At 46.9% G+C, this 12,685-nt stretch overlaps 1 protein-coding gene across 1 annotated transcript in view; it reads right to left on the bottom strand.

Annotated features, from left to right (window-relative positions):
* The window catches only part of DPP8 (dipeptidyl peptidase 8), a 36,950-nt gene that overhangs the window by 20,049 nt on the left and 4,216 nt on the right, over positions 1-12,685 (bottom strand). The window contains exons 3-11 of the mRNA XM_040414281.1: positions 10,449-10,561; positions 10,185-10,358; positions 8,874-9,042; positions 8,642-8,752; positions 8,378-8,506; positions 8,117-8,178; positions 6,803-6,903; positions 5,646-5,823; positions 4,492-4,651 (exon numbers count right to left, since the gene is read on the bottom strand). Coding sequence (XP_040270215.1) covers positions 4,492-4,651; positions 5,646-5,823; positions 6,803-6,903; positions 8,117-8,178; positions 8,378-8,506; positions 8,642-8,752; positions 8,874-9,042; positions 10,185-10,358; positions 10,449-10,561 — 1,197 coding nt within the window. The remainder of the gene's footprint in view (positions 1-4,491; positions 4,652-5,645; positions 5,824-6,802; positions 6,904-8,116; positions 8,179-8,377; positions 8,507-8,641; positions 8,753-8,873; positions 9,043-10,184; positions 10,359-10,448; positions 10,562-12,685) is intronic.

The following is a 12,685-nucleotide window of genomic DNA, read 5'->3' on the forward strand; positions in this document are numbered from 1 at the left end:
GAGGAAACAGGCGACGTCCTACCAGACGAGAAGCGATGAAAGGACTAGTACCGGAGCCGGATGACCTGGTCCGAAAAGTGCGCTTGGACCTTGGTTGGGGAAGATGAGTGCCCTTGACCCCAGCAGCGGCAGAGATGAACTCGCCTAGCTGAGACCCAGAAGGTCTGGAACCCCCAAAGGGGAGATTAGTGAGGGAAAGTTTGGAGGAGGCGTCGGATTCCCACACTTTTAACCAGACCTCTCTGCGCTGAATGACCGAGATGGCCAACATGCGGGCAAAGAGGGAAGCAATGTCCCTAGAAGCTTCGCAAAGAAGCCTGAGACATCTGGAGAACCAAATCCAGTGTGTCAGTAGACGCATCTTGTTCCATCAGTTCTTGGTGGTGGCGCTGTAACCACACCGAGAAGGCTCTGGCCATCCCTGCTGAGTCAAAGGCAGGTCGCAGGGACGCGCCTGCCAGTGAAAAATGGACTTGGAAAGAGAGTCTATGCGCCTGTCTACAGCGTCCTGCAAAGAGGAGCTGTCTAAGACAGGGAGGGACGTATAATTGGCTAGTCTGGCCACCGGGCGATCCACCTCTCCTCGCCGTCAGCAGGGAAAGGATAAAGTGTATTCATGCGCTTGGTGGCCGAGAACTTTGTTAGGATGGCCCCAGGCCCTGGATATGACCGCGGAAAATTCCTCATGGACCGGAAACGCGGTAGCCTCCGGCGTCCTGGACGGAAAAAAGGGGGGAACGCCCGACTAGTGGAAGGAGGAGAATCCCCTTGGAGATTAAAGGTGTCTCGGACAGTCGCCATTAAGTCAGCCACCATGGTGGAGAGCTTAGGCGAGGGGTCCCGCTCCATGACCTGGTCCGAGCCAGATAATTCCCCTTCAGACTTGCGCTCCCTAGGGAGGGGGGAGAGTCGTCCGAACGCGCCTCTAGGCGAGGGGGGGAGAGACTGAGTCATCCGAGGTGGGATGCTGCTGCTCACGCTGCCTCTTCGTAGTCAGGCGTCCACTGTGGGAACCACTGAGAGGATAGGGAGTGGTTGGCTCCACAGATCAAAGGACATGGCTGCCTTGGCGACTAAGAGCAAATCAGCGGCCGCGCTGGACATGGCAGATGCCCAAGCGGGAACCGCAGGGAAGGGGCAGGGGGGTGGTCTGGCGAGAGAAGGAGGAGAAGGATGAACCTGTGCACATGGGGCAGGGCAGGAGCAGGGCGGGCGGCACAAATACCAGAGACAGAAGGCGCAGAAGACACCTCATACAGGACCCCACTGGATCTGAGAAGAAGTCTTGGCCGATTGAGAAGAGGACTTACGGATTTAAGTGGGGGCCCAGGCTTAGGCATGATGGCCACAACAACAATGTCCCTAGAAGCTTCAGCAAGAAGAAAAGATCTAACAGGTCCTACCATTCATGCAATAGCAGCGACATCCACCGGAGGAGCAGAGAGCAGCTCAGAAGCTTCTCAGGAAGCAGGAGAAAAAAAAAAAAAAAAACACCACACCAGAGCGAAGCGCGAAGACAATTCAGTGAAAAGAAAGAAAAAAAAAAATGGCTGCTGAAGTGTAGCCGGTTATTAAGGCCCCAATAGGCCTGGTCATTAAAGAGTTAATACAGCTTCCAAGTCTTTTTCTGCAGACTTGTTTGTCTCAAGAAGTCTGCAGGAACATTTTTCCATGCATCTCGTAACCTCCCCCAAAGTTCAGTCTTAAGGTACTTTCACACTAGCGGCAGGGGACTCCGGCAGGTGAACAGCCTGTCAGATCCATCCTGCCGCTAGTTCACGTGTGCCTCCGGACTGCTGCTTCGTCCCCACTGACTATAATGGGAGCGGGAGCGGAGTTCCGGCGGCGGCACGGAGAGAGGCAGCCGGACTAAAAGTACACGTGAACTAGCGGCAGGATGGATCCGACAAGCTGTTCACCCGCCGGAGTCCCCTGCCGCTAGTGTGAAACTAGACTAAGTTGGTTGCATTTGCTGCTGCTCGTTATATGATTAATTGTAAACACATTCAATGATGAGCTCTTGGCTCTGGGACAGCCAGTCCTGTGCTCTGAGAACCTAGTAGATCAGGGATGGCCTACCTGAGGCTCTCCAGCTGTTGCAAAACTACAACTCCCATCATGCCCGGACAGTCTACAGCCATCAGCCTACAGCAGGGCATGGTGGGAGTTGTAGTTTTACAACAGCTGGAGAGCCGCAGGTTGGCCATGCCTGTAGTAGATCCTCATAGCAGTATTCTTGGGGGCAGTATCTCGTTGAATTAGCTTTTGCTGAATCAAATGTATCCCAGAGGGCATTGCACTACATATTAACCCCTTTAAGATCCTGCCTGCCATGTTTCACTCCCTGCCTTCTAGGAGGCATAACTTTTTTTTTTTTCTATTCACATGGCCATATGAGGGGTCATCTATTTTGCTGGACAAGTTGCACTTTCTAATGGCACCATTTAATATTGCATACAATGTAGTGGGAAGCTGGTGAAAAATTCCAAGTGAGGTGAAATGGAAAACAAAAAATAAATCCAGCCAAAGTTTTATGGATTTCATTTTTTTAGGGAGTTGAAGGACTATTTGTAGTTTCAGTGATACCATTTTGGAGTGTGTCGGTATATGTATATATATTATATATACCATGTGGAATTATATACATAACAAACAAGTGTGAAACAACTGAAAATATGTCATATTCTAGGTTCTTCAAAGTGGCCACCTTTTGCTTTGATTACTGCTTTGCACACTCTTGATGAGCTTCAAGAGGTAGTCACCTGAAATGGTCTTCCAACAGTCTTGAAGGAGTTTCCAGAGATGCTTAGCACTTGTTGGCCCTTTTGCCTTCACTCTGCGGTCCAGCTCACCCCAAACCATCTCGATTGGGTTCAGGTCCGGTGACTGTGGAGGCCAGGTCATCTGGCGCAGCACCCCATCACTCTCCTTCATGGTCAAATAGCCCTTACTTTCAACGTTTTCCCAATTTTTCGGCTGACTGACTGACCTTCATTTCTTAAAGTAATGATGGCCACTCGTTTTTCTTTACTTAGCTGCTTTTTTCTTTCCATAATACAAATTCTAACAGTCTATTCAGTAGGACTATCAGCTGTGTATCCACCTGACTTCTCCTCAACGCCACTGATGATCCCAACCCCATTTATAAGGCAAGAAATCCCACTTATTAAACCTGACAGGGCACACCTGTGAAGTGAAAACCATTTCAGGGGTCTACCTCTTGAAGCTCATCAAGAGAATGCCAAGAGTGTGCAAAGCAGTAATCAAAGCAAAAGGTGGCTACTTTGAAGAACCTAGAATATGACATATTTTCAGTTGTTTCACACTTGTTTGTTATGTATATAATTCCACATGTGTTAATTCATAGTTTTGATGCCTTCAGTGTGAATCTACAATTTTCATAGTCATGAAAATAAAGAAAACTCTTTGAATCAGAAGGTGTGTCCAAACTTTTGGTCTGTACTGTATATTTAAATATGGGCATTTTAGGAAGCGGCAATACAAATTATATTTATTTTTTTCTTTATTTTTATTACAGGAAAAAGGGAGGCGATTTAAATATTTACATTTTTATATATTTTTTTATTTTAAAACATTTTTACCTATCTTACATTTCCTCAGCGGACTTAAACAATTGTTAGAACGCTTGTCCCATAGACTACAACAAATTACCATTGCAGCCTATGGGAGCTGCTCTATGTTCCTATGGAGGCCTGCCACTTGCATGCCTCCAAAGGAACTACAGCTGCGATAGCCTCGGTCCTGCACGGAAAAGACATTCTAAGCCACCTGAAATGCCGTGGTCAGAAGTGACAATTGTGTATGAGAGGGTTAAATGTCTACGATCGGTATTATAGACCAGAGTTCCCCAACTCCAGTCCTCAGGGCCCACCTACCAGTCAGAATTTGAGAATATACCACAGAATGAACACCTGTGGTAAGTCCTAAGGCATTGACACTAATGCTATCACCTGCTCAATACTAAGGAAATCCTAAAAACATGACCGGTAGGTGGGCCCTGAGGACTGGAGTTGAGGAACACTGTTATAGACAATCACAGACATTAGTCCCAGGGTTGTGCTGTGCCAAACAGCTGAAACCTGGCAGCTATGGTGCCCACTGTTCCCTGGAACGGGAAAAGACCCGACTTGCGCCGTAACATGTACGATGGAGGTCAAGAATTAGTTTATTTGTAGCGTTTGAGGCAGATAAGTATGTTATATGCTTAATTTCCAGTCAAAACGACAATTAAAGAATGCTGTCTATGGTTCATTATTACGGGAGGTGTTGTGATGAAGTATCAGTCAGTGTGAACATATTCCTCTGGTATCTTAGAAACCTGTTTACATGGCAACAAAGATCCATACGTCAAGGCATTCTTATTAATTGAGCAAACACTCACTAGAGGATATTAAAAAAAGTATATTCCAAGTACAGCTCAAATGTGACACATTGAAAGGTCACAATGTAGAAATGTATGAAGCAACTCACTGAGCCCCAGAAGATCAGCTCCTGCTCTACCAGAACTGGCCGCTCTCAATATGCTGGTGATCCGGTAAAGGTGCCGAAATCCTGTCTTGCACTCAGAGGCAAAGAGGAACTGGATTTCATCATCTCGGGTTTGGGGGAAAAAGTACAGGATATCATGAATCTATCAAGAGAGAAGAAATCATTACAGTAAGGAACTAAAAGTGACAAAATAGAAATACTTAAATGCTCTACATAGCCGTTTCCAAGGACCAGGACTAAGACCTGCACCAACAGGGCACAGTCAGAGTCCCGGTCAGACAACTCCTTCAATCACCTAGGGCAGGAATGCCCAACTTGTGGCCCTCCAGCCGTTGTAAAACTGCAACTCCCACCATGCCCTGCTGTAGGCTGTCTGGGTATGCTGGGAGTTGTAGTTTTGCAACAGCTGAGGCGCCGCAGGTTGAGCATGCCTGACTTAGGGAAATCATTCTTAAAAGCGATTCTTCCCCATTTGTCTATGCAAGAACCTGCACTTGATTAATAACCTAAATTAAGCTAAAATCTATCCTACACTTCATAAAAAGGAGTTGTCCAAAATTAGACATGTTCTAAAATTCAGATTCGGCAGCTAGGCTCCCCCCTCCCAATCTGATCCAGAGATCAAGGCAGTTCCACCCACAAAGACGTGATCACTCTTCAGTAAGAAAGATGGGAGTCACAGAAATCTTCTGCCAGTACTTTACTCCTACTTGTTTGACTAGCGCCAAGCAGGCGAAGTCCTCTCCTGTAAAAGCTGGGTGGTTTTTGGCTGCTGCTTAATATATCATAAGTCTACTGTAGGACAACTTCTGAACAATTCTGCGCCCCATTGCCACCTGTTTACTGTGTTCTGCTGTTTAGTTTCCTAATTTCACGTGGGCCATGATATGCAAGATACTGCATACTCTGCCAGTCCGTTTAGCCACCTAACTTTAATAAGACATACACGTTAAGCTGGTGGAGTATGCATGTCTTATTAAAGTTAGGTGGCTAAACGGACTGGCAGAGTATGCAGTAGGTGAAATTAGGACACTCCTGAAGGAGTCATGGCCCTGCACACATTCCAGTCTATGCAGGAGCAGTCACCATAGCACTTCATTGGCTTGAGAATAGTCCTAACAGTGTAAACGACATACATTTATCCATATATCCGTCGTTTCCTCATAGATCACAAGAGGTGTCACACATTCAGAAGCAGACTCCGACAACCGGTGATGCTCGGAAAGTTCTTTGTAGGGAGCCACAAACAGAGAAGGCGGGATCAGGACAATCTGCAGACGTGTTTGAGGGCGATCGAGCAGGAGAGCCCAGGCACTGCAGGGAGAGACACGAACATTAACCACCTCCATGACCTGGACCTCCCACATGACCTTACTTATTAATGAAATTAGTGATAACTATTGTTGATAGCTACATAAAATTCTAATGTGAATGTTATGGTAGTCATCTGCCCAGCCACTGGGGCACTCATGCATTCACTTCTATGGGACTGTCAAAGATAGATCAGAACCCTAGCTGTGAGACCTTCACCTATCAGGAGAGGAGGATGTATTCTCCTTAGAAGTCAATGGAGACATCAACAGGACTTACAGAGTATCAGTCAAGCAAACTGTGCAAGGATTGTATTAGGCTACTTTCACACTTGCGGTAGGCTTTTCAGGCAGGCTGTTCAGGCTGGGGAACAGCCTGCCGGATCCGTGCTACCGCTAGTCCACTCCGGCCCCGTTCACTATACGGCAAACATGCCGAGAGGCGGCCGGACAAAAACTACAATATGCCGCCTCTCGGTTTGTTTGCCGTGCTGCGGACAGACTTCCGGCCCGCCCCCATTAAGGTGAATGGGGAAGGAGCGAACTTCCGGTAGCATGGATCCTGCGGGGGAACAGCCTGGCCAGAAAAGGCTATCGCAAGTGTGAAAGTAGCCCAAGTTGGTAATAGCAGCGAAGGTTTTTCCTTAGGATGGGAATCAATGCGAGATCAGTGGTGGTCTCCAGAGCATTACAGCATCTTGTTTTATATCAAGGCACTGAGGTCAGCTCAACCCATTCTGCAATACCAGGCACAGCTGCATGAATAGACAGTCTGATGCGTCTGGATGGACACCAAAGGTTAATGTGGTGCTCCAAAGCTTCCCCCCCCCCCCAAAAAAAAAAAAAAAAAAAAAAAAAAAAAAAAAACACATATTGATGGCCCATCCTTATTGGTTTGTACAAGCAACTTTTACTACCAACATTATTTGGTCTTTCTAGTGATATTTGAATATTACATCCAGTATTAGGCTCAGGAAACTCACTACTTTCCATCTGGAGTCCAGCCAGCTCTAGCGATGTATTCACATCCTGCAAACAGCACCTCGAATGGCTGCCGCAGCCCTTTGTCTGCAACGTCCAACACCTAGCATAAAAAAGTATGAATAGAATAATGGTTATAGCAGAGACCACCGTCCTACAAGGGTCAGAGAAGTTCAGAGTGGGTGTAAAATAGTGACTTGTAGAGATTCTTCTTTTGTATTACTGTGTTTATCGCTTCATGGTTATACTATCATTGAAGTGACCATGTCCGATAAACCTGAGAGTGTTCAGTTTTAGTGAATAAGTGCACTGTGCATGAAATGATTCTGAAGCAACTTTTCTTAGTGCTCTGAGTTGTACTGTACCCTCTGTTACTCCTCCTGAAAATGTATTAAATAGCTGGCAACTGGGTGTCAGCATTCTTCTTGCATCTTTACAGTTTCATACTATTTCACATAATACTTCAATAGCAGCAATCTTCTGGTTCCAGACAAGACTTCAGTCTCTCCTGTGTGGCTCATCTCCTGTGAACTACAGATTTACTCCATCTATCTAACCTCTCCTGGCGACTCTCAAGCACCTCCCCACTTTTTTCCCTCTATGTCCTTGTATGCTAGAGCTCTGCTGATGTTATCATTTCGGACTTAAAGAGGTTCTCATCAGACAATGGGGGCATCTCGCTAGGATATGCCCCCATTGTCTTACAGGTGTGGGTCCCACCTACATCGGGAACAGAGCCCCGCAAAGTGGTAGCTGGAGGACTCCGGTCCGGCCACCACCAAGAGCACTCCCCATAGAAGTGAATGAGAGTGCACTGTGCATGACCGGCCACCGATCCCATCACTTCTATGAGCCAGACGGAAATAGCCGAGCTCGCCTATTTTCGGCGGCCCCATTGAAAATGAATAGAGGGCGGCTGTGCAGCACTTTTGGGGCTCTATTCTCGATATAGGTGCGGGTCCCAGTGGTGGGACCCGCACCTATAAAAAGACAATGGGGACATATCCTAGAGATATGCCCCCATTGTCTGTGATGAGACAACCCCTTCAAGGGACCAGGAGAGCAGCGATACGACAGATCCCTTGACTCACACTAACTGCCTGAATCTACAGTGTATTCCTATGTGATGCTGCTTCACACTGCTCTTCCCTGCCTCCTTATTGTAATCTGACAGGGAGAAATCCATCAGTAATACACAGACTTTGCAGTGTGATTTAGGGAACAGCACTTCTATGTCACTGATTTAACATTGGTTGCCAGCCCAGCCAATAAGAAACTGCTTTATACAAAGTGAAAAAAAAAAAAAGTTCCCTTACCCTGCCCTCCGAATCCACAGTTATTTCTGACAGCTTAAATGTCACTTTTGGGTTTGCAGTCCCTGGAAAGAAAAAAAGAAAAAAGTGATCGGAATGATTGCCTTTCAGTTGACAGATGAATAGTTATTCAGGAAATAAAAACAGCAAATACATTGTAGTATGGATCACCTTGATATTTAATTAATACAATCAAATATATTTAGATCTGCATTTTTAAATAATAAAATCTGAGGGGGAGGGGGCGGAAGAGAAGACACTTACCAGCTTTGGGGTACCTAAAAGAATCCGTCCTGCGTGTCTCCAGCATTGGGGACGTCACATGGATTATCTCAACCTCAGATTCGTCATTCTCTTCATAGAGGAGGCGCAGTATCTGACCGCCTGACGGGGCTGTGTCATGAAGATAAACTGTATGTCAGGCTGAGCCACACGATGAATGGACAGGTAGAACACGCGCAAAACTTCTTTACTACAGCGCCATGATTTTCAGACATACCGCCTATCATACAGAGCTGCCGGGCTTACTTGTTTCACTGCGGGGACACCACCAGTATCCAGTGTAGCGATCAAACTCCTCCTGTAAAACGAAGGAGGCTACTCCAGCAGAACGGGAATCTTCTTCCACGCCAACCAAATCTGTGTCACATAAAGAATGATGTCACCTGCTTGATTGTGCAGCACAGACCCTATGGACCGTCATATCGCTGATAGACATAGTACATCAATGACATGCCAAGCTTCCAGGCATTTATCTAACCTTTGTGTACGAATGTCAGCCTGCGCTCCTCGCCGCTCTCTATATTGGCCACCCACAAATCATTGCTGTGCACAAATGCCATCCAAGTAGGGTCTCCAGGACAGATGGTGGGATCCATGCGAATATTGGGGCAACTGCTTTCCAGTAACTGTGGCTGCAACGACTGCTTCTACAGATGAATTAAAAAGGAGACCATAGAGATTAATAAGAGCAGTGACAATAAGGAATAGAATATTATTCAAGTATAAATACAGGGGGAGAGAGAAATGAGCATTATGTGCTACATCGTTTTTGGAACTCACATGCAAGTGAATAGGAGTAATGGAAACAGTGTAGCGCAGCTTGCCCGTTCTCACAGACCCGATCACCTCTGCTTCCCGCATGCAGATGGGATGTGTACGGAGGCCCTGTTCTAGTGATAGGTGCAGGCCCCAAAGGTGGATATGCCATAAATGCCTGGGATGTGATTATCGCTTTACGTTCCACTGCATAGTGAGTGACATGGCTGCTTTCTTCCTGAGACAGCACCACTCTTGCGATTAGGCTCTATCTTCTTCGGCAGGGATGCCCAACCTGTGGCTTTCCAGCTGTTGCAAAACTACAATGCCCAGCTAGCCTGAACAGCCTACAGCTATTAGGGCATCGTGGGAGTTGTAGTTTTGAAACAGCTGGAGGGCTGTTGAGCATCCCTCTTCTTACAATGGACAAGAGTGGCGAGGCTGCCCTTCCCGGTTTACAAGTCTACAAAACTAATGAGCCGAGTAGAAGAGAAAATATATGCCCTTAAAAGGGTTTTCTGAGATTTTTATACTGATGCCCTATCCTCAGGATAGTTCATCATTAGGGGTCCGACACCCAGGACCCTGCCGATCAGCTTTTTTGAGAATGCAGCGGCGCTCCTGTGAGTGCTGTTGCCTTCTCGCAGCTTACCAAGCACAGCACCGTACTTAGTATAGTGGTTGTGCTTGGTATTGCAGCTCAGCCCCATTCACTTGAATGGGCCCAGCTGCTCCTAGGCCACGTGAACAATGAACACGGCTTCACTGGCCTAGGAAAGGCAAAGAGAAGGCCTCAGCACTCACAGGGGTGCTGCTGCCTTCTCAAACAGCTGATTTGTGGGGGGGCTTTTCTTCATGGGTGGGCTTACAAAAGACCCGCGTTACCCTTGTCTGTACTTATGCCCCTTATTCAGAACCCACACAGAGATTTCTCTATAATACGCATCAATATACTAGAGTCCAGGTGATACAAATGGGTTCGACAAGTTATAAAAAGGAGGCAGACTGAATATGCTTTTCGGCCCATCCTTACCGTGAATCCACGGGTGCCCCCATCACGGACAGTATAGATGGCGCTTCCTGCTTGGAATAGGAAAGTTCCACTCTTTGCGTGATAATCAAAAGCAGAAATGCCCACTGTACCAATGCGTTTCCTCTCCCGGAGCAGCTCTTCTTCACGAGAGTACATGCCGTAATCAGGGGTGGCCTGTAACAGTAACAACCAATGTGAATGCTGCCATATTATACACTCCACTCTCTTGTGGAGAGTATAAATAAATCTGCCCCAATGTCCCACCTGAAAGGTGTCCAGCAAAGGCTTCCAGGACAGCATGAGGAGCGCTCCGCGGTTCACGTTCTTTGGGATCTCGGAGTAAAATAGAGTATTCTCCCGGTTCTCTCCAGACATTGCTGAGCGCAAAGCAGGAAACAAATTAATATCATCCTCAGTCACAAATAAACTGCATCTACCGTAGAAGACGGGCGCTCTACATAGCCGCACTAACCTTTATAATCACAAATATCTATTTACTGGTTAGATTTACAAGACAGGCAAAAACATACGACACGACCACATCGGATCAGCACATGACAGTTTATGATGAGGGGTCACAAACGGTGCTATCCAGTGGAGATACTAAAGACGACATAGCAGCTTATCCCCATCAACTAATAGAACATGGATATTCGGCCATGCCAAACCAATCCAATGCAGGGCCGTATTTTCAGTCCGCAGCCGACCTACATTTTTTGCGGCTCAGATGGAGACCCATTCATTTCAATGGGGCTGCAAAATATGCAGATGTTTGTCCGTTCTGCAAAAAAAAGACAGAGCATGTCCTATTCTTGTTTGTGGATAAGACTTTTTTTTTACCTCTGCAGAAAGTTGTGGCACGCACACGGGCGGAGTCTGAGTTTTGCAGATCCTCAGTTTGCAGCCCATAAAACACATACAGCCATGTGCATGAGGCCTCAAGGGATTTTCTAGACCGTTTAGGGCTCATTCACACAACCGTTGGTGTCCGGTACCCGTATTGCGGACCGCATTTGCAGATCCGCAATACACGGGCACCGTTCCGTTTGTCATTCATTTCAATGGGTCATTCATTTCAATGGGTCCGCAAACCCGGAGATGCAGAACGGAAGCATGGAACGGAACACTACGGAGTGCTTTCTAGGGTTCTGTTCCTCCGCACCGCAAAAAAAGATAGAACATGCTCTATCTTTTTGCGGAACGGAGGGATCGCGGACCCATTCAAGTGAATGGGTCTGCGATCCCCATGCATTGCAGACCGCAATTTGCGGTCCACAGCACGGGCACAGGCTTCACACGTTCATGTGAACGAGCCCTTATACTGATGGCCTTTCCTCAGGATATGAACATCTGATCACTGGGGGTCCAACACCCCACGTATCAGATGTTCTGCAGCAGCTACAGCTCTGGAAGTGCTCGCCAAGATCCCAGCGCCATCAATCATGTGCCTTTAACACAAAACGGTTTTGTGGCAACTGAAAAGAAGTTCCATGTATCTGAACGGTACTGTGTCTGCAAAACCCATTCAGATGTAAGGGACAGTTGCAGAAATTTCTGCAACAAATCTGCTGCATGTGAACAATGTGACAGTGTTGTTCAGAGGTAGCGTTTCTGGCACTGCGGTATCTTCAACCACCAGCTGGAGGTTTGACACGTCATAGAAACCAGTATGCCTGATATCAAGAATTCATGTCTTACTGTCCTGCCCCCCCCCCCCCCCCCCCCATCAACTTGTAAGAAGTCAAACACAAGCCAAATGTGAATGCTAACACCTGGTACCAGTAGTGGTCCTGAGATGTAATCGCGGCCACACTGGATCCTGTATCTACATGTGATGTGATGTGACATGTGTCAGAAGTGATTTCTTTGACTAATAAAATATTTTGGGAGTCATGAAAAAAATAAAAATAAAAAATACATGTCACAGGGAGAAACATGGACAACAAATCCACAATATAAGGACCCCAGACAGCTCTCCGGGTGTCCACTTCATGGACCTTGCAAGTACGGCATGGAAGGACTTGTGCCAACTTCAGAATCTTTCAATGAGTGGTTATCTTAGTCTACTTTCACACTGGCGTTTTGGCTTTCCGTTTGTGAGATCCATTCAGGGCTCTCACAAGCGGTCCGAAACGGAGCAGTTTTGCCCTAATGCATTCTGAATGGAAAAGGATCCACGCAGAATGCATCAGTTTGCCTCCGATCAGTCTCCAATCTGCTTTGGAGGCCGCCTGCAGCGTTTTGCTGTCCGCCTGCCGAAACTGAGCCAAACGGATCTGTCCTGACACACAGTGTAAGTCAATGGGGACGGATCCGTTTTCTATGACACAATCTGGCACAATAGAAAACGGATCCGTCCTCCATTGACTATCAATGGTGTTTAAGAGGGATCCGTCTTGGCTATGTTACAGATAATACAGACGGTTGTATTATATGAACGGCTCCATCTGTGCAGATCCCTGACGGATCCGCACCAAACGCGAGTGTGAAAGTAGCCTTAG

This window comes from Bufo bufo, chromosome 1, assembly GCF_905171765.1.
Source record: "Bufo bufo chromosome 1, aBufBuf1.1, whole genome shotgun sequence".
Lineage (NCBI taxonomy): Eukaryota > Metazoa > Chordata > Amphibia > Anura > Bufonidae > Bufo > Bufo bufo.